The sequence below is a fragment of the Dipodomys merriami genome, unplaced genomic scaffold (assembly GCF_024711535.1).
Source record: "Dipodomys merriami isolate MVZ:Mamm:240054 unplaced genomic scaffold, mDipMer1.0.p SCAF_50, whole genome shotgun sequence".
Taxonomy (NCBI): domain Eukaryota; kingdom Metazoa; phylum Chordata; class Mammalia; order Rodentia; family Heteromyidae; genus Dipodomys; species Dipodomys merriami.
In genome coordinates, this window is record NW_027206069.1 from 432,370 (window position 1) to 453,115 (window position 20,746).

A 20,746-nucleotide genomic window follows, 5' to 3' on the forward strand; every position below is an offset into this window, starting at 1 on the left:
CTGTCTGCTTCCCAGCTGGCCTGCAGGTGAGGCAGGTGGGAGGAGGCCTGGAGGGCGTGGGGAGTTCAAAGGTGAGTGCCCGCGGGGCCCCTGGCTTGCTCTGTGCCACGGGTACTAAACAACATTGGGAGGTTCAGTTTAAATCTGGCCCGAGCATGTGTGTGGCCCCTGTGCCCGCTGGAAGTCCGACGCCGCCTCCACCCAGACAGGCGCTTCCTGACTCACTTCCTCCAGAGCCTGAGAGGTCTATGGCTTTTTTGCGCATGTGACCATTCTTTTATCTCAACAATGTAAACCTCACTTTATTTTTAAAAAAAAAGATCCAGCAAACAAAATGCGATGGTTGTGAATGGCCTACAGGCTCTTCTTTCAGCCTTATCCAATGCCTTGTAGAGGTCGACGAGTTCCGCTCTGTGCTGTGCCCAGGGATGGCTGCTTCTGGGATCTCACGGGGCTCCTCTACTCTGATGGGCCCTGCCTCCCCAGGGTCTGACGGCCTTGGCCTTGGGCTCGCTAAGGGCTGGTGTGCCAGGGCTCTGGGCAGTGCCACAGGGGAGGCAGTAGATGAGCACAGTCCCAAGTCCCAGATGGCCCTCCTGATCTTGAGTGTTTCCCCCATGGAAGCTAGCTCAGAGGGTGTATGATGCATGGTAAAGCAATGCTTGTGGGTGTTTTGGTAGCTAGTCTGGGTATTAGGAGTAGCTGCACTGGAAAGTGCAGGACTTTGCAGTGAGACTTGAAGCTGGCGGCTTCGGGGTGTTTGCTGGGGAGAATAGTCCTGGGGTGCCCAGAGAGATTCAGCATCAGCCCAGCCCCGGCCTCCAGCCAGGTATAATCCTCTGGTCTGCCACGGGCAAAGAACCTTCTGGGTTGGCACTGTGGCCGTTGCTGAGGGTTGAGCTTAGGCAGCTGGTCCCCAAGTCCCGGTTCCTGGATGCAGCTCTCCTAACGTCTTAGGCTGGAACGTGGAAAGTCCTCATTGCCGCTGTAGTTCACAGTGGTAGGGGACTGCTTTTCCGTCACCTCTTGCCAAGCTTAGCATATTAAAATCTATGCCCACAAATGAATTGACTTTAGACCTGATTTTCCAACTGGGTTACATTCTTGCACTTGAGTTCCTTACACGCCATTTATGAAATGGCCTCACACACCTTTCTCCCCAGCTGGCTTCAACTACAGCCTCTTCTTGATGTGTGTCACTGCACGTTGTCTTCTGGTTGAAAGTGAAGATTTAAGGCCGCTTTCCCTGTGGCTTCAGGCTACGTGGTGTTGGTGGCACAGGCCTGGGTGGCTGATGCCCAGACTGACTGAGACACACAGCTGTCCTTTCCTTCCCCTTCACACTGCACAAGTCCTGCCAGCGACACTGGACAGGTTGGCCCCATGCCAGGGGCATCCACCCAAACCACCGCATCCCCCAGCATGGCCTCTGTCGGTTCACACCTCAGGCCTCCCTTTGGGACAAGATGTGGACAACAGCCCCTGCAGAGCCAAGTTAACAGAACACAGGCTTATTATCCAGGCCTTTTTATTTCATAACAGTCTGTAAAACTCGGCTGCCTGGAGAAAGTGGCCTTGGCAGATGACCCTGGAGAGCTGCCTCCACCAGACGCTGCCCAGGCCATCCTTGTACAGCCTGCCGTCTACCTGTCCATGCAGAGGAAGGCCTGTCCTCACAGGCCCTGGGACTGGGGCCAGGTATGGGGGCCTCTCTGACTCCGGGCAGCGGCACACCCAGGGGCTCCACCTGGGTGTGCTCAGGCAGCAATCCTGGTGGCCTCAGCATGTCTGTGGGCTGGGCCTGGGGCCATCCCTGGCACTGGGCTGCAGCATCAGTGCGCCGCAGAGCCCTGCCCCTCTGCTTGTGGACTGGCTCTCCGAAGGGCATACCTCCCACACACCCTTATCCGTCTGGGTGGACTATGACAGGTCCAAGGAGATGTATGAATTTGGGAAACAGCTCCACAAAACAGTTCTTGATTTCTAGTACCAAACCAAGCCAGTAAGAAAATGTAAAAAGCTTCATAAAGATAAAAAGTGCTCCATTATAGCAGATGTCATTATTAAAGAACGCCACGTTCAAGTTGCGTGGAGAGAAAATCTTCTGTGGCACTGTGGGGTGCTGCTTGTCCCTGAGGGGGGCGTCTTCAGAAACAAGCTGTAGGTGATGAGACTTCCCCGTCTGCGTCCTGCTGTCCCTGAGAGCTAAGAGGTGGTGGCGGTCAGGCCAAGTGCACGAGACGAGCACTGCCCCTCAGATGTGTCCTGCCTGCCCTGTGCCACTCAGCATTCAGTCTGAGAACCCCCCCGATGGCGATGCCCCAGGCCTGAGGCTGCGGGGAGCCCCCTGCCCCTGGCCTCTTCTCACGGGGCCTCTGCTCTCACCCGCAGCCTGACAGTGGCACTGCCCTCCTCCAGGCCCCTGGCTGCCTTCTGCACTAGGATGACCAGAGGGAGACAGGCTTCAAGGAGGCCCCATGTCCATCTCCAGGCCCACTGTGTGCGGTCCTGACAGGGCCTTCTGAGGGCCCACACCATCACCACGTGTCAGCCATCCAGGCTGTGGCCGTCAGCGGGCAGCACCATCACTCCTTACAACAAGCCCCTGGCCCAGCTCTGTCGTGGTTCTGTCATAAGGCGTGGCTCCAGGGGCCTTCCCCCAGGTTGCACCCCACCCCTCCTCTACCACAGCCTCTGCAGAGCAGATCCCTGGCCACACCGGCCACACCTGTGGTCTCCCAGCGTCCGTGCTAAGCCTGTCCAGCAATTCCTGGGCAAGGTGGGTATGAGATCCTGTCCCAGGTAGGCCTCCTTCTTCATGATCAAAGAGAAGGCTGCAGAATGAGCCCGTCTGCTCAGCCTGCCTGCCCCCCTGCAGTGTGGTCCTGAAGAAGGGACTCAGTGCCAGTGTTCAGGCACAGCCCCTCACCCCGCCCCACCTCCTCACCAGACCCTCTCATCGCCCAGGGGTTTTCTGCGGTCCTTAGCAGCCTGAAGCAGCAGTCCTGCCGTGCATGTTGGCCCTAGACTATGGCCAAGTTCACTTTTCCCAAGCCCACAAAAGTTAAAGGAGAAAACCTGGACTCCTAGACTTCCCCAGGCCTCTCTGGGTGCTCTCACCTTGGTCTGGATCAGGGCTTTGCAGGGCTGCGGCTGGAAGGTGCTGACCGCCAGCCTGTCTTCAGGCTTTCTCACGTCTGAGCCGTCTAGAATGTGACCCTGGCCTCCAGAAAGACTCTGAGGAAACAAACATCTGTCACACAGTCACGATGTTCTCCTAATTCTGGACAGTAGGTAAGCCCACTCTTCAAGAGAGGCCCACAGGCGCCATGGCCAACCCTGCATGGCCCACGGACTCCCAGAGCCCCAGCACCCCTCAGCCTGTCTGCTGTGGTTTGAATGTGCTGAGAAGCTGAGTTCACATGCTGACCAGGTTTAGAGGCAGGGCCTTCTGGAAGTGACTAGGACTAGAGGCAGTCATGAGGGTGGGTTCCTTGGGGTGGCTTGGCATTCTGTGCCCCACCTGCCCGGCGATGCCCGTTTAGGACACAGTAGGTAGGCCTCATCATGTGCCAGGGCCGTGCTCTTGCATCTCCAGCCTCCACCACCGTGAGCCCGACTATAACTCACCCATCTTGAGTATTATGTTACAGCGACAGAAAATGCCCAGAGATGTCTTCTCAGCTGCCTCCAGGATGAGCCTCCCACCCAGGACTCCCACTTCCTAGCCTCCTGGTGGTCTTTCCTGCCCTGGCATCACCACGGTCCTCTCTGCTCCTCTGCCTGCTGCTCACTTCCTGAAGGCCAGTGGGGAGGGGGACTTGGCAACTGCTTCACCAGGACTACACTGTGGCCTGGCCAGCCCCTCTGCGTAATGCTCACCACGATACTGAAGAATGGGAAAGATCTTTGTCATACTGGTCACCGACGGGCGGCTTCATGCTAAGGTGCGTGGCCTGACGGGAGCCTTGGGCTCCTGACCCTCTCCCCGCTGCCACTCTGCCTTGCGCTTGGCTGGCATCAGGGCTCCCAATGTGTTTACGAGGCCACCCCTGCACTGCTGACGCAGCTCCCTCCAGTGTGCCTGACTTCCTGGCCACGTGCCCATGGCCACGCACCGCTGGCCCTGGCACTGCTCCCTGTGTGCCCTCCGCTCACCATCTACCCTGAGCTGCTGATATACCCGGACGCCTACCCAGCAGGTGCCCAGCCCATTTCTCCATCTGCCTCAGCTGTCCCATCCTGCCCACAGGTCTGACCTTCATGGCATGCGTGCCCATACGCAGTACCTCTTTCCCTACCCGCCACACCCACCCACATCTCCACAGCTGCTCCTCACGGATACCCAGCAGGAGCCTTGCACAGGTGAGAGACAGATGGGTACCCACAGCACTCTTGCCTTGCTGCCGCCTTGCCCTGCAGGCCTGAGGCAGGCAGTGTCCCTGTGGCAGGCCAGAGGGCCCGCCCCCCAGCCTGTCCCAGAGCGGAAGCTGCTGAGTGGGCCACAGCCACAGCCACGCCTCCGCCCAAGCCCGCCTCACCTGAGCAGCACCCATGCCGAGGAGGAGGAGGAGGTTCTCCTGGCAGCGGGAGCCCCTCCACAGGCACTGGGAGGCGGACATGGGGACGGTGCTCTGAAGAGCTCTCCAGAGTCTCCGTGAATCGCAGCTGGAAAACAGACACAGCCGTCACATGGCCATTGCAAGCAGTGGGCCCGGCCTCGGCAGGCAGGGGCCCGGTGCCGCCCGCGCGCGCACCTACATGCGTACGCATCATTCCTGGCGGCGGTAGCTGCTGCCTATGCATCTTCTCCAGGAAAAGCCAGGTGCTCTGCTGCTTTCGTTTACTAGGTGCCTAAGCTATGCTAGCCACAGACAGAGGCCCACAAAGCTGGAGAATTCGCACTAGGAGCCGTCTATTATAGCCAATATTAGTGCGTGCTGTGGGGATGAGGGGTGTATCTTGACCCTGGGCCGGGAGGGGGGAGAGGGGAGTGAAATGGGTGTCGAACCACCACAAGGCAGATGAAACTGGAGGGTCTCAGAACTACAACCACACCCTCTCCATCCAAGCAGCCCAGCCTGCCAAGCCTGATGCCAGCATGCCATCCCAGCCCTACTGGCCTGCAGAGGCTGCCCTAAGACCAAACTTTACAGGAGTACCACACAGAGGGCACAGGGTGAACTGCAAACTCACCGGCTTGGCCCCCATCAGGAGTCATGGCGGGCAGCCGGAGGCCAGGATGGCCCATCTATGAGCTCTAAAGACCCGCTCAGACATGGAGACCCTGCAGCACATTCTGCATCCTCCAAAGGGCCCAGGGGCCCATACGCCCTGCCTTCTTCCTCCTCAGACCCACAGACCAGCTCGTCTCAGCCTCTTTCACAGCACAAAGCAGCCCAGCACTGTTCCTGTTGATGTTGCTTGAAAGAATGTTTTTACAGTGGCCATCAACAGGACAGGACAGGATGACAGAGTGTGGCTGATTGGCCCTGAGAACCTTCATCCTTACAGGCCATGTGGGGAGCGTACGCAGGGCTGATCCCATGAGGTAACTGGCTGCCCCTGGCGTTTACAATGACCCCAGGGCCGAGGTTTTTGAGGCCTCCAGAACCCAAGCCCGGAGGGTCCCCCCCTCCACCGCAGCAGCATCCACCTGCACCCCCACAGACGGTTCAGGAGCACTGCACTCTCCAGGAGGGACCCAGAGCCTCAAACAGCAGCACAAATGCCGAGCTGCCCCAAGGATGGTCATTACCACAGTTTGTGCACAGATGTGAGGCCAGGATTCTCTTCACTGTTTTTTCCTAAGAAATGGTCTAAGGTAGAAATGTCTTCCATTGCCTGCTCCACTGGGACTTCTTGAAAAGCAGACCTAAAAACATCCTCATAACTGAGAATGGGCTGGAAAAAAAAAAAAGGATGTTCAAAAGTTAGAAGAAATGCAGACATTGGCTTATTCCAGGCCCTGGACTTTGGTAAAAATGAAGTACAGGTATTGTACCATCCGCTCTACTCTCACCCTATTAGCCCTTCCCTAAGGCCCTTGGCCATGTGAAAGCATGCAGTGGAAACCACAGGGTTCTTGGGGCCAGCAAGGGCATACCTCAAGCTTGGTTGGCAACAACAAAGATGACCTCGACACCAGGCCCTTCCATGTTCTCTGGATGGCAGTGGGGGCACACTTCACCCTGAAAAGGCCCTGAGGGTCTCAACTGGGCAGTATGGTGATACCAGGTGTGACGGGAGGGCAAGCCTGGGCGCCTGACTTGTCAGGCGTGAGCTATCTGGATTCAACAAGCCCCACTCAGCTGAATGTAGTTTTCTATATTCACTTAAGTGTTTCATGTAAAATTCCCTTTATGCTTGAATGTTCCCTAGTGTGCCTACCACATTAGAAGAAAGTCTTGCTTTCAAACAAATGTTACAGCAGAGCTGAATGTACTGGAACCTTAGAGGTCCAGGGAAATGGGTTTATAACGTGTGTGTGTGTGTGTGTGTGTGTGTGTGCTTGTGCGTGCATGCACAAGGTATACATGCTGGTCCTAAGGCTTGGACTCGGATCTGGTGTCTATCCCTGAGCTTTAGTGCTTAAGGCTAGAGCTTTACCACTTTGAGCCACGGCTCTACTTTAGCTTTGGGTAGTTAGCTGAAGAGTCTCATGGCATTTCCTGCCTGGGCTGGCTTCAACTACAATCTTCAGGTTTCAGCCTCCTCAACAGCTAGGATTACAGGCATGAGCCAACAATGCCAGGCAGGGAAATGGGTTTAGAGAGCAGTCCATCTGCACCACTAGTGATGGAGTCACTGTTTTTATCTTTTCCTTCCTGGTTTTATCTTTTGGTCTCTGGTGTTTAGGATGAACCATCTGGGTTCGTATGGAAGAGAAAAAGGAGCAATGGAGGGAAGAGGTCAACTAGAAACCAAGGATCAAAGGCAGTTACAGAGGGGGGGGTCAGTTCTGAGGCACTCAGGGGGAGGGGCAGGGCCAGTTACAGAGCGGGGGGGGGGGGGGTGTCAGTTCTGAGGCACTCAGGGCCAGGGCGAGGGGCAGGGCCAGCATTACTCAGTTTATTACCCACTTGCTTGTAACTTTCATAATGTGGAACTTTCTAAATCTGCAGGCTCCAAATTCAAAGGTTCTGCAAGTGGCTTGAATGGGGGTGGCCAAGCACAGGCCTGAGAGGCACAAACAGCCAAGCACAGGCCTGGGAGGCACAGACAGCGGGGCCCTGCTCTGGGGGCTTCCACCGGGCTTTGGCAGGATCAATTTTTGCAGCCTCTCCTACCGACACTCCATTCCCTGGCCTCTGGAGGGCAAGAGGGCCAGCCACATAGCCAGAGAGGAAGGCCGAGGGGGAAGGCAACCCTCCAAGGCTAGAAGCCCCACCCCCTCAGCACACAAGCCTATACAAAGTTCTCCATCCTCTGGGTGTGCAAAACACCTCCCACTCAACATGGTGGTGAGCACCACAGAAATACCTCTGCAGATGGGCGGGCAGCACTTCCTGCCGCCCAGGGTCCACCCCGGTGCAGCTGGTGAGAACTGGAAGGGGTTCTCGGTGGCTGAGGTTCTGTGGGTCTCGCCGGGAGTTCAAGGGCCAGAGCGAATTGCTGGGCTCTGGCTGCAGATTCCTGGAAGCCTTCGAACTCCCCCCACCCGCCGCTGAGCTCCCCGGGGTCGGGACAGCCCGCCCCTGGCCTGCAGCCGGCGCTCTCCCCAGGCAGGGAGCCGGGGCGGCAGGCTCGGGTCCCGTCCACACCGTCGCCACTGCGTCCCACGGCCGCCAGGCGGAGGGAGGCGGCCCCCGGCCCCCCCGCGAGCTCACTCACTGCCTCCGCCCCCGGCTCCCGCCGGCCTTGCATCTCGGCACGGCCGGGCCGGCAGACCCGCCGCGAGCGGCTCCCGGGACATGCAGCTGCCGGGCGGAGCCGCCCGCGCTGGCCGGCAGGCGTCGGGGGCCGCGCGGCCCCGGGGTCTCACACCGCCCGCTGCCCGGGGACAGGCCTCTCCGGTCGGTGACCCGCCCGGCGCCCAGGCGTGGCCGGGGGCCGCGGGAGGCCGGCCGCGGGTCCGGAAGGCAGGCGCGGCGCTCAGGCCGGCCCGAGCTCGCCGGCGGGGTCCGCCGAGGGCTGGGTCCGCGACGCGGGCGGGCGGCGGCCTGGCTCCGAGGGCCCGGCCTCGGCTCGCACGCGGCCTGCGCCGCCGCGTCGCGGCTCCCGGGCCCGACCCCGCGGGGCCAAGCTCCTAGCCTGCGGGGCTCCCGGCCCGCGACGCGCGTTGCCTGGCAACGGCGCGCGCCGACTCGTTTCCGGCGACCACCGGTGACGTAAGCCGTGCAGGAGGGGCGGGGTCAACGAGGAGCCCGCCCCCTGTGCTGGCCCCGCCCGCGCCCGTCAGGCCCCGCCCCCTGGGCGTCCGGGCGGAGCCGCCCCGGCGTGCGGGCCGTGCGGGCCGTGCGGGCGCTGTCCAGCCCCGGCCTTCCGCGGCTCCGCACCCTCGTGAGGCTCTCGAGAGCGGCACCCCCCGGGAGCGCACCGGGCCCGGGAGCCGGCCATCGCCGTGCTGCAGCGCACCCGAGCCTGGGCCGGGGACACCCCGCCCTGCCCGGGCGCGGGCCGAGTGCGGGCCGGGGACACCCCGCCCTGCCGGGGCGCGGGCCGAGGGGCCGGGGACACCCCGCCCTGCCGGGGCGCGGGCCGAGGGGCCGGGGACACCCGCCCTGCCGGGGCGCGGGCCGAGGGGCCGGGGACACCCCGCCCTGCCCGGGCGCGGGCCGAGGGGCCGGGGACACCCGCCCTACCCGGGCGCGGGCCGAGGGGCCGGGGACAACTCGCCCTGCCGGGGCGCGGGCCGAGGGGCCGGGGACACCCGCCCTACCCGGGCGCGGGCCGAGCCCGGGGGACACCCCGCCCTGCCGGGGCGCGGGCCGAGCGCGGGCCGGGGACACCCGCCCTGCCGGGGCGCGGGCCGAGGGGCCGGGGACACCCGCCCTACCCGGGCGCGGGCCGAGGGGCCGGGGACACCCCGCCCTGCCCGGGCGCGGGCCGAGTGCGGGCCGGGGACACCCCGCCCTGCCGGGGCGCGGGCCGAGGGGCCGGGGACACCCCGCCCTGCCGGGGCGCGGGCCGAGGGGCCGGGGACACCCCGCCCTGCCCCTGGCTGTGTCTTCTCCACGGAACTGGAGGTTCCCTGACAGCAGGAGCTAAGTCTATCTTGCTGTCCCCGAATTGCCTTAACTTGTGGGAGGTGGAGGGAAAGAGAAGGACGATGAACGTTAGGCCTTGCCCCACTGGGTACCCTGCCCTGCAGCACAGCATCACTTTCAGCCTCATTTCCCCCATAAACCCCGGGAAGCCTCTCAGCCTGTAAGAGAGGCTCTCTACTTGGGTGTGGAGGTTCCCTCAGGTTTGCCGTAGTAAACCTGCTCTGGCCGTCCTGTTCATCTCTGTTCTCTCCAGTCTTCCTGTGTGCCTCCCCTCCCCCCACAATTTGCACCTGAGGCCCAGCAGGACCTGCCTGGCCAGGGAGCTGCCCACTCCGGCCACCTCGCCTGTCTGAGAGTAAGGACACTAATGAGTTCCTCTTACCCCTCTCCCAATCCTCCCCTCCCTCAGATCTGCCTTGCTTTTTCCCAACTTTAGCTCAGGAAGTCAGCCTTGACACCCCGTCCAGGCCTTCTCCAAGAAGGGGTCTCCAGGCCACCATTGGAGCCCCAGTCCACACCCAACCCCAGCCCACCTCCATGCTCACAGGTCTTCTACCTGCAACCTCCTGGAGCTCTGCCGAGGTCCTGCCCTAGCATGAATCACCTAGTCCCTGGCCAGTCCCTCCGCTCAGCTACGGGAAAAACTGACTCAAAAGGGACAAGATGAGATCACTCTGCGTCTTGGATAATAGCCTTGCCCCTCCCTCCTCCCTGCATCCTGGATGATATCTCTCTCTCTCTCTCTCTCTCTCTCTCTCTCTCTCTCTCTCTCTCTCTCTCTCTCTCTCTCTCTCTCTCTCTTTCTCTTTCTCTCTCTCTCTCTCCCTCTCTTCCCCCCCCCTCCCCACACACACACACACACACACACTCCATTTCCCTAGGGGCAATGCGGAGCCCTGCAGTCAGACTGCTCCAGACTGGGTCTTGGCTCAGCTGCCCCAGCACCCACACCTGCCCTGCAGGGCGGGGTCAGATGCTGTCTGGGTTTGCAGACACTGACTTCAGTTTGTCTCTGACATCAGCAGGGCACTGACTACCCAGCAGGCCCTGGGTCTATCCATCACCTCTGCTCCAGCTCCCCCCACCCCGCCCCCCGCCATTACTGAGTGTGGGGAGCTGGTCCTGTGCCAGACAGCCGTCCTGTGCCCTTGCGCAGGGATGAGGGCTGAGGCCTGGGCCCAGTGCTAGAGTGACCACATGTAGGCTGGAGTGCCCCAGCCTTCGTCACGTTCCCAAGTGCAGATCCCTGAGGAGGGGGGGAGTTCCAGGCCCTCGGTGTGCACACAGGAGGGACCAGGAACACAGCAGTCTCTGGTTCCTGGCCCACAGGCCCAGCGTGGGGTGATCTGCATTACCAGTGTGGCTACTGGTTCCTCAGAAATATTCCCATTCTGATTCCTAGGAGGTGTGAATATGGATCTTACAAAGCGCAAGGGGCTTACACATGTCATTAAAGATGGATCTGGAGGTGAAGAGATGGGCTTGGGTTATACAGCTGAGCCCAGAGTAAGCAGGGTCCTTGTAAGAAAGAGATAGGAAGGACAAAGCATAGTGGTACATGCCTGTGATCCCAGCAGGAACCTGAGGCTGAAGTATTGCAAGTTCAAGGTCAGCCTGGGCTATCTAGTGACTCTTAACGCAAAAAAAAAGAAAGAGAATGTGTGTGAAGAAGTCAATCTGGGGGTTAGAGATGAGCTCAGTGGAAGAGCACTTACCTAACAAGTGCCAGGCCCTGAGCTCTGTCCTCAGCTCTGAAACAACAACAAAACAGCCAGCCTGCCGCAGCCCTGTTTCCTGAGCCCTGCCATGAAGCTATGCAAAGGCAGAGGGAAAGTCCTGGAGCCCCGTCCAGACATGAAGCAGGCCTGGCTGTGGGAGAGATGGAAGCGGCGAGGGCATGGCTGCTGGGCAGGGAGGTGAGAGCCCCTACCCACTGCAGTCCTCGCAAGCCTAGAACTTCCCCAGCGTCTCTGAGCAAAGGATGAGGCAGGTAGGATGTCTGAGGGTCCCTGGTGGCCGCTTCGGCGGTGCCTGTGTGCTGGGGCGGGGCAGGGCGGGGCTGGTGGCAAGACTATTTTTGCTGTGCTGCTGCAGTGGACATCAATGATTGATGCTCCGGGCGTCCCCGCCTCGTGACCTGCCAGGAGAGGCCTGCAGAGCAGGCAGTGAGGACCCAGCCTGAACTCCAGCGAAAGGGCGGGGCACCACAGGGCTGCACGGCACCCTGAGTGACATGTTGAGGGGCCACGTGGCCTTATACTGCTGGGGGTGGTCTGCGTCCCCATGGTATTGGGAGCCAGGCCCTGCCTGCTGCCTTCCCGGGGCCTCGGTCCCCAGAAGGGAGCAAGGGAGAGGCTGGAGCTGGGCTGGATGGTAGGAGCGCCTGGCAGCTGCCCCACTCTGCAGCAGAGGATGGGACTGGCTTCTGTCACGGAGAGGAGCCTCACCACCCACCCCGCACTGTGGTCCTGAGGTCTGCTTTGGGGGTCAGAGGCTTAGTAGTTGGTAGTGGTAGATTCTGGCTTTGTCCTGGAAAGAACACCCCCCCATGGCATGGGGCCCCTGGGGCCTCTCTGGGCAGACACCCCAAGGTGTCTGTTCTTCAGAATACGTCTGCCTTGGCCTAACTTAGAGGGGGCTCTCAGGAAGGCAGGATTACCGGGTTGGGGTCCTGGGCCGGCCCTGGCAGCACACGCACCTCCCCCATGAGATGAGGAGGACAGAGCAGAGCCGCAGTCCACACTGCTCCAGAGTGAGCAGGGAGGAGCAGACTGGGACAGGAGTTCTAGGCCACCCCATCTCAGGTGACTCCCAGAGCTGGTGAGCAGGCACCCTGGATCTGTCACAGCCATGCTGGGGACCTCCTGTGGGCCAGGGTGGCCAGACCCAGTAGACACAGGCCCGGTGGATGTTGGCTGCCTGGAGGGGGGAGCTCCTGGGGGGTGCCCCTCTCCCGGGGAGGGGGGCTTTGGCACATGGGAGCCTGCTCACTTGGCCCCCCACCGGGGTCTGGAAGGTCGTGTGGTTGACGGGAGAGTGTGTGGCTCGCCCAGGGCTGACTCCACAGAAAGGCGGAGGCTGCACACCCACGGGGTGGGGACACAGCGGGGTCCTGAGGTCCCTGACCGGAAGCGCCTCCCACAGCCGGAACCAGATTCGGATGCGGGGACCCCCAGCCAACCTGACAGACGCAGGACAGTCTGGGACACCACAGAGAGCACGCGTGGGGGAGCGCGGCGGGCAGTGCTCAGGGCGAGGGCGGAGGCCAGAGCAGTGCCCTGCGGGGCCCTGCGGGGCCGCGGGAGGACAGCGCCAGGGCCGCTTCCCGGCAGCCGCTGCGGGGTCAGCCGCTCGGGGCAGGCTGCCCAGTGCTGCGGCCGCTACCGGGAACGGCCCGGCCCGGGTGAGTCACCCTGCGGGTGGGGCCGGCCCCGCGCCCGGGGCGCCCGCGAGGGTTCGCGCCTGTATGCGTGCGCGTCCCGTGTGCGCAGGTGTGTGGGTGTTGAGCACCGATCCGCGCCCCGGTTCTCCACCCGTGGGCCCGGGATGGGTCGGGGTGGGGGGGCGGGGCCGATGCGGGGAGGGGCGGGGCCGGCGCGGGGCGGGGCCTGGCGGGGCGGGGCCGCGGCGGGCGCAGCCAATGAGCTGGAGGGGGCCGGTGGCATCACCCGCGCGCTCGCCGCGCAGTGGCCGGCGCGGGCGGGCCGGGGCGGGCCGGGGCGGGGCCGGCGCGGCGGTCCGCGGGCGCGGGCAGCGGCTGCAGTCTGAGCTGTCGGCCCGCGGCAGCGCCGGACAGCGGGCGAGGCGCGGCGGGCGAGGCGCGGCGCCCCGGGCGCGCTGGAGCCGCGGCTGCCGCCGGACGCGTCGGGCCGCCGCCGGCCCGCGCCGCTCGGCCGCCGAGATGTGCGACTGCTTCCACGTGGTGCTGCCCACCTGGCCCGGAGCCCCCGGCAGCGGTGCGCCCCTCCGCCTGCGGCCCGCTCCCCCGGGCGGGTGGGCGCGGAAGTCCCTGCCTGCCTCCCTCCCCGCCCGCCTCCTCCCGCCCCGTCCGGGCCCCCTCCCCGCCTCTCCCCTGCTGCCTCCCCCCCGGGCCGGCCGCGCCGGGCGTCCGGGGTCTTGGCTGGTGCTGTGGCCGCCGTGGCTCTCAGCTGGGTGGTGGCTGCGGCAGAGCTGGGCTCCAGGTCTGGGCGTGGTGGGAGCCCAGATGGGGCAGAGATGGAGCCATGAGGACCCCCCAGCTCGGGGCCAGGGGACGTGGGTGCTGTTCGCAGGGTCCCTGCCAGGTGGCCAGTGCCCCCCAGCTTCTGCTGTAGAGGGGTGCCTAGTGCTTTTCACCTGTCTGTCCCGGCCTGGGCCTCTTGGGGGGCCTCTGTGTCTTGGGGGGCGGGCGGCCTGGCAGTCCTTCAGATTTGGGTCAGTCATGCAGCAGTCTGGCCACACCCAGGGCACCTGGCCAGCCGCTGGGAAGAGGGCTGGGGCAGCGCTGTGCACGCACTGCTCCTTGAGGGCGGGCGGGCTGGGGGTGAGGAGCTGGAGGCCAGGCACCGGGCAGGGGCCACCCTGGCCTGGGCAACCCCTTACCTGTCCAGGGAGCTTCCGAGGCCCTTTCTGTAATCAAGGGCAGAGGGCTGGGTGGGTGGGACGTTTGGCCAGACGGGCCACTACAGCAGGGAGCCTGGGAGCCAGGGTCCCTTCCAGACCTTACCTGCACTGTCCAGGGGACCATGGAGCCCTGGCCAGCAGTGGGAGAGCGGTGAACTCGGAGGCGGAGCCCCCAGCCTGCCCCCTCTGTGGCTGGCCCTGCCCATGTCGCTGCAGAAAAGCCTCCCAGGAGAAGGCCGGGGTCTGTGGACGTAAGATCACCTCCCGGGAGAGGGCCGGGGTCTGTGGACGTAAGATCGCCTCCCGGGAGAGGGCCGGGGTCTGTGGACACCTCCCGGGAGAAGGCCGGGGTCTGTGGACGTAAGATCGCCTCCCGGGAGAGGGCCGGGGTCTGTGGACGTAAGATCACCTCCCGGGAGAGGGCCGGGGTCCGTGGACGTAAGATCGCTTCCCGGGAGAGGGCCGGGGTCTGTGGACGCCTCCCGGGAGAGGGCCGGGGTCCGTGGACGTAAGATCGCTTCCCGGGAGAGGGCTGGGGTCTGTGGACGCCTCCCGGGAGAGGGCCGGGGTCTGTGGACGCCTCCCGGGAGAGGGCCGGGGTCTGTGGACGTAAGATCACCTCCCGGGAGAGGGCCGGGGTCTGTGGACGCCTCCCGGGAGAGGGCCGGGGTCTGTGGACGTAAGATCACCTCCCGGGAGAGGGCCGGGGTCCGTGGACGTAAGACTGTGCTTCCCGGGAGAGGGCCGGGGTCTGTGGACGCCTCCTGGGAGAGGGCCGGGGTCTGTGGACTAAGACTGTGCTTCCCGGGAGAGGGCCGGGGTCTGTGGACGCCTCCTGGGAGAGGGCCGGGGTCTGTGGACGTAAGATCACCTCCCGGGAGAGGGCCGGGGTCTGTGGATGTAAGACTGTGCTTCCCGCGCGGGTGCTCCCACGCTGGTGTGGGACCCCTCCACACTCCATCTCCCCAGCTGAGGGCCTGGCTTCCTGCTTTTGGCTTTGGCTTTGTGATTCCCTGGCTGGTCTGGGCAGCCCCTTCTGTGCCCATCCTCTCTTAGGGAATGAGACCAGAGACCCTTGCCGCAGCTTGGATAGGAAACCTGGCAGACTAGAGGTCCTGGGTTCTGTCAACATGCTGGTTCCCAGGCCCTCCCCATTCCTGCACCCGGGCACTGGGATGTGCGTTCCTGACAAGGACCACTCAGCTTTCATGCTGTTCCCAGCAGCACTCCACTCCCTGCAGGCTTCTTGCCTTTGCCTTTCGGCCCAACCCAGCCGTCCCCTTATTCTCTGGTGCCCCCCCTCCACCATCAAAGGCTGTCAGATGGTACCCACAGTACCCACAGCCCAAGGGACCTAGGACCTTCTCCCCAGCTGTGCTGAGTTTGCCCCCTGGTGGCTGTGCTGGGAATGGGCTGGGGGGCCCTGTACAGAGAGCCTTCCGGTCCGGTGTGTGCCTGCTCGGCTCCTTTACCGCCGTGGGAAGGGACACTGCACAGGGCTCCTGCCTGGACACCGGTGCAGTTAATCCCCACCGACTCCGGGTGTCCCACCTCTCCCATCTCAGGACAGGCCAGTACCTTCCCGGAGGCAGAACTGAGTCCTGGGAGCCTGAGCCACGGCGTCTGTCCTGAAACCTGCAGGTGCCTGCCCAGGCCTGGACTCTTCCCTGGGTGTAGTGACACTCTGAAGGACCTCTGGGAGGTGCTTCCCCTCTGAAGTGTGGGGGTCACGGAGGGGACAGTCCAGGGCAGGGCGCTGTGGCCCAGGTGTGGCCAGATGGCTATGTTGGAGCTAGAGGGGTGTGGCTCCCTGGCCAGGCTGTCCACCGTGGTGGGGATGCTGAGGCGGGAGCGCGGAGGTGAGCTCTGCACCCCGCTGAGGTATCTGGCATTAGGCTGCCACCGCCAAGGCTACAGGTGAGCTATGTGGCACGTCTGGTCTGCCAGCTCACCTGATGCGCAGACAGAGGAGCAGAGGGACGGCAAGTCGCTTCTCACCACTGAGCGGGCAGCAGGCTTGTCCAGAGCGACCCCAGCCTGAGTGAGCGGATTGCAGGCTTGTCCAGAGCGACCCCAGCCTGAGTGAGCGGGCTGCAGGCTGTCCAGAGCGACCCCAGCCTGAGTGAGCGGGCTGCAGGCTTGTCCAGAGCGACCCCCAGCCTGAGTGAGCGGGCTGCAGGCTTGTCCAGAGCGACCCCAGCCTGAGTGAGCGGGCTGCAGGCTTGTCCAGAGCGACCCCAGCCTGAGTGAGCGGGCTGCAGGCTTGTCCAGAGCGACCCCAGCCTGAGTGAGCGGGCTGCAGGCTTGTCAGGGCGACCCCAGCCTGAGTGAGCGGGCTGCAGGCTTGTCCAGGGCGACCCCAGCCTGAGTGAGCGGGCTGCAGGCTGTCCAGAGCGACCCCAGCCTGAGTGAGCGGGCTGCAGGCTTGTCCAGAGCGACCCCAGCCTGAGTGAGCGGGCTGCAGGCTTGTCAGGGCGACCCCAGCCTGAGTGAGCGGGCTGCAGGCTTGTCCAGGGCGACCCCAGCCTGAGTGAGCGGGCTGCAGGCTGTCCAGAGCGACCCCAGCCTGAGTGAGCGGGCTGCAGGCTTGTCCAGGGCGACCCCAGCCTGAGTGAGCGGGCTGTTGGAAGCCACCCAGACCTGGCTGTGTGTTCCTGCAGCACCCTGAGCTCATTCTCCAGAGGAGAGTCAGGCTGGCTGGCCCGGGGTGGATTGGGTGGCCTCCCGGCCTCTGACTCCTGCAAGCCTGGGACTGTCTCCTTGGTGCAGAGGGGGACAGGTGGGCTGGGCCCGGGGATGGATGGGAGGTCAGGCTGGTGCAGTTTCTGGCTTCCTGTGCCCAGGTGGCTGTGCCCCTGCCCTGCCCTGGCTTGTGGCTGAGCCTGCAGCAGGAATGCCCATGCTTCCTTCTCTGTCTGGACAAGCTCCTCTGTCCTGAGCCAGGCTGGCTGCTGGTGACTCTGGAAGTGCCAGGGTTACCAGGCTGATCCCTAGTGCACCCTCCCCCCCCCCCACCGTCTCTCCTCTGTCTCTTCTGTCCTGTGACTTGAACTCTAGGCCTGAGCACTGTCCCTGAGCTTCTTTTGCTCAAGGCTAGAGCTCTACCACTTGTACCATTTCTGGCTTTTTCTGAGTAGTTTATTGGAGACAGGATTCTCTCAGCCTTTTCTGACTAGGCTGGCTTTGAACTGCAATCCTCATATCTCGGTCTCCTGAGTAGCTGAGATGACAGGTGTGAGCCACCAGCCCTGGCTCCCTAGCTTCTTCTGGACCCTGTTGGTGCCTTTCTTCCTCCCGTGGCTCTGTGTGGGTTCCCACTAAGGCTGGCCTGCGCAGGGAGTGAGGCCCCGGGTGAGGAGGCCCTGAGCCCCAGCAGCAGGAGCGGGGTGCGGTCCGCCCAGGTCCCCTGCCACCTACCCAGGACTGAGAAGCTTAGTTGCTGGCACTCAGAGATGAAGGGGTGTGGCTGGCTCCACATCTCTGCCTGTGCCTGCATCTCGTGTGCATGCTGGGTGCTTGGCAGGTCCTTCTCGGCACAGGGACTCACCCATGGTTCACTGGGCAGATGGTGAGCACTGCTGCGGTATACCTGTCCTCAGCTGCTTGGGGCAGTGGAGGGGGCTTCCTGGAGGAGGGGTCTCACCGTGGAGACCGGAAGCTGTTGGGTAGGGAAGAAGGAACAGGTGCTGAGGCCAGGGGGAGTGGTGGCTTGGCAGGTAGGGCTGGCGAGGTGGTGGGGCCAGCGCTGGCCAGGAGGCTGTGTTCAGAGAGGCTCAGAGCCCACCAGGCAGTGCAGTTCCCATGGAGTGATGAGCCTGAGTCTGAGGCTGCCCTGGTGGAAAGATGGGTATGGGCCAGGAGGAGGCGAGGTTGGCTGAGCTTGGAGGGGACCTGGCGTGGCAGAGCCTTCGTGGGACACCATGAGGCCCGCATGCTTCCTGGCCATCCCCTGACCAGCAGCTGATCTGCCAGGGCATCTGCCCGTCCTGCCTGCCCCTGCCTCTCCCTCTGGGTTTCCCTTGATTTTTTTTTTCTTTGGAAGCCATCGGTCTGTGGGAGCCATAGCCTGCCTTGCTGGGATACATATTTAATAGTCAGAAGCTCCTTCTCAAGTGGAAAGTTGGAGCTGAGCCCAGGAGGCTGCGCTCCGCGTCTACACGCCCCAGATGGAGGCCAGGACAGCAGCCAGCGCTCCCCCTATCTGCCCCATGCCCCGGTGGCAGGGAGGAGGCAGCTTCGGGGCCTGCCTGCTGGCCCCCTGGGGTGTGGGCCCCCCAGCGCTCCCCCTACCTGCCCCATGCCCCGGTGGCAGGGAGGAGGCAGCTTCGGGGCCTGCCTGCTGGCCCCCTGGGGTGTGGCCCCCCAGGTCCAGCTCGGGGCTGCGCAGGTGCTGGTGACTCAGTTCCACCCCATCGGGCCGTGGCCTCCCTTTGCTAGGGGCCCTGCCTCACATTGCTGGGCTGGGCTCTTGTCCCTTTTCTGAGGGCGGTGTCCTGGAGGCCCCTCCCTGGCAGGCCTCTGGCGGAGGCGGCGCTCAGTGGTGCCTCCTGCAGATGCCCCGCCCCACGCTTGGCTCTTGCTGTGTGATTGATTCACTATCAGCCGTCCCAGGCTCCACCCAGCCCCTGCCAGTCCAAGTTCCCACGGGAACTCAGAGCCAGGCCCGGGGTCTGGGGGGCTCTGAGCCTACGCTCTGGTGGTCAGGAGCCCCTCTGGACACCCAGGCCAGGGGGTCGGCAATGTGCAGCTGCTGTCCCACTGACCCACACCTGCCTGACCACCGAGCCAGCGCCGGGGGGGTCCCTGGGAGCTGAGAGGCAGGAAGGCCTTCTGGGAGATGGGGAGTGGGCTGGGCTGTAGAACACCGACTAGGGGCTCAGAAGCCTAGGATTCTAGCCTGGCCCCTTCCCCTCCTGCCCATACCCCTACCCCCCACAGTACTGGAGTCCTGAGCTCAGGGTTGTGCACTCAAGTGGTACTCTACCACTTGAGCCATGCTCCCAACACTTTTTTTGTAGGTTGTGGGGCCTGAACTCTGGGCCTGGGCGCTGTCCCTCAGCTCTTCAGCTCAAGGCTAGCGCTCTACCACTTGAGCCACAGCACCACTTCCGGCTTTTTTCTTTTTGCTTATGTGGTGCTGAGGAACTGAACCCAGGGCCTCATGCATGCAAGGCAAGCGCTCTACCACTGAGCCACCTTCCCAGCCCCCCCACCCCACACTTTTTGCTTTAGTTATTTTCTTCCTGGAACCTAGATCCTCCTACTCATGCCTCCATGTGGCCAGGATGGCAGGCATGCCCCACGATGCAGAGATGACTCGTGGAGCTAAAGGCTCACGAACTGTTAGCCAGTGCCGGCCTGGCCTCTACCTGTGACCTTTCTGTCTCTGCCTCTCGAGTCGCCGGGTTGACAGGTGTAGCCACCGCGCCTGGGCTTAGCCTCACGTGTTGTCACTCCACAGTGTGCCTTTGGAGCCAAGGCTGCAGTGCCAGCCATCCAGCTTCTGAGCTGTGTGTGCTGGGCGTCTGAGAGTTGAGGTGCTGGTAACAGTGCCTTTTTGAGGTACAGCCTGTTTTGGGGAGGTTTTAGCGTCCTTGGGAGGCCTGGGCTCTGCCCTGGCAGCAGGCCTGGGCCTGCAGCACCCCCCCCACCCCCACCCTCCCAGCCCTGCAGCACCTCCCCCCACCCCCACCCTCCCAGCCCTGCAGCACCTCCCCCCACCCCACCCTCCCAGCCCTGCAGCACCCCCCCCACCCCCACCCTCCCAGCCCTGCCGCACCTCCCCCCACCCCCACCCTCCCAGCCCTGCAGCACCCCCCCCACCCCCACCCTCCCAGCCCTGCTGCACCTCCCTCCCCACCCCCCAGCCCCCCATTCAATGTGAGGTGGGCACAGCGGCCTGGTCCCGAGTCCTGGGGAGGGGCCAGGGAGCCCAGGGGAGGTGGCAGGAGCTGGAGGTGCATTGTTGCCTGTGGGCAGCTGGGGTGAGACCGTCTTGGACGCCAGGCTAGGAGAGGATGTGGAGCTGCAGGTGAAGTCCTCTCCGGCCGCTGCTGACTCAGCCAGCCCCGGTGTGGGCGGCCTGGTGGGTGTCAGGGGATAAACACTCTCGGTGAGAGCCGCCCCGTGGGGGGGGGGCTGGAGCCAGCGCCAGGGAGCTTGGCCAGCCTGCTCCCCAGCGTGCGAACAGTGATCTGTGTGTGATGTTCAGCTTTGGGGACCATTCGTTTTTGTTTTGTTTTGTTTTGTTTTTGCCAGTCCTGGGCTTGCACTCAGGGCCTGGGCACCGTCCCTGAGCTTCTTTTGCTCAAGGCTAGTGTTCTACCACCTGAGCCACAGCACCACTTCTGGCCTTTTCTGTGTATGAGGTACTGAGGAATGGAACCCAGGGCTTCATGCACGCTAGGCAGGCGCTCCACCACTGAGCCACCTTCCCAGCCCGACTGTTAGGTTTTTAGGGCAGGATCGTGGGAGGCCTGGAGGTCAGGTGTGGGTCCCTCACCGCGGAGCCCCTGGCCTGCCGGGCCTCGTGCTGCTGCCTGCAGGCCTCCGGTCCAAGGGGAGGCCTTGCTCCCTCAGCCTCCAGCTCAGGGCAGCAGTGGCTGACTGCGGCTGCGGGGTTGGGCACAGAAGTGGGCACAGGCCTTTCCTGTGTGGGCCTTGCCCGACCCTCACTGCGGGCCGGGCCGGCCCTCAGCGGAGGGCTGTAGTGAGGCTCAGGTGCTGGGGCTAGCGGGCCCCACCCCATGGCGCAGGCGCGGGGTGTGGATCTATGGCTGGCACTGGGCATGGGCATTGCCCGGGCCTGCTGGCCGGCCAGAGCAGGGCGAGGTGGGGCTGGGAGCCGGGGGCCGCAGGGGGAGGTGTTGGGAAGGGAGGGGGAGGCAGAGCAGCTACAGCAGTGGATGGGGACATGGGGCCCCGCTTGGGGCGGG

General features: G+C 63.6%; 2 protein-coding genes across 2 annotated transcripts in view; one reads left to right on the top strand and one right to left on the bottom strand.

Annotated features, from left to right (window-relative positions):
* Positions 1-1,511: 1,511 nt before the first annotated feature.
* Clba1 (clathrin binding box of aftiphilin containing 1) lies at positions 1,512-8,270 on the bottom strand. Its single transcript, XM_069997431.1, is given in 6 exon segments — positions 1,512-2,127; positions 2,130-2,205; positions 3,121-3,237; positions 4,542-4,668; positions 5,759-5,904; positions 7,483-8,270. Coding segments are annotated over 6 exon segments (1,074 nt in total). The 5' UTR covers positions 7,867-8,270; the 3' UTR covers positions 1,512-1,903.
* Positions 8,271-13,110: 4,840 nt separating this feature from the next.
* The window catches only part of Ahnak2 (AHNAK nucleoprotein 2), a 38,054-nt gene continuing 30,418 nt past the window's right edge, over positions 13,111-20,746 (top strand). Inside the window, exon 1 of the mRNA XM_069997756.1 lies at positions 13,111-13,165. Coding sequence (XP_069853857.1) covers positions 13,111-13,165 — 55 coding nt within the window. The remainder of the gene's footprint in view (positions 13,166-20,746) is intronic.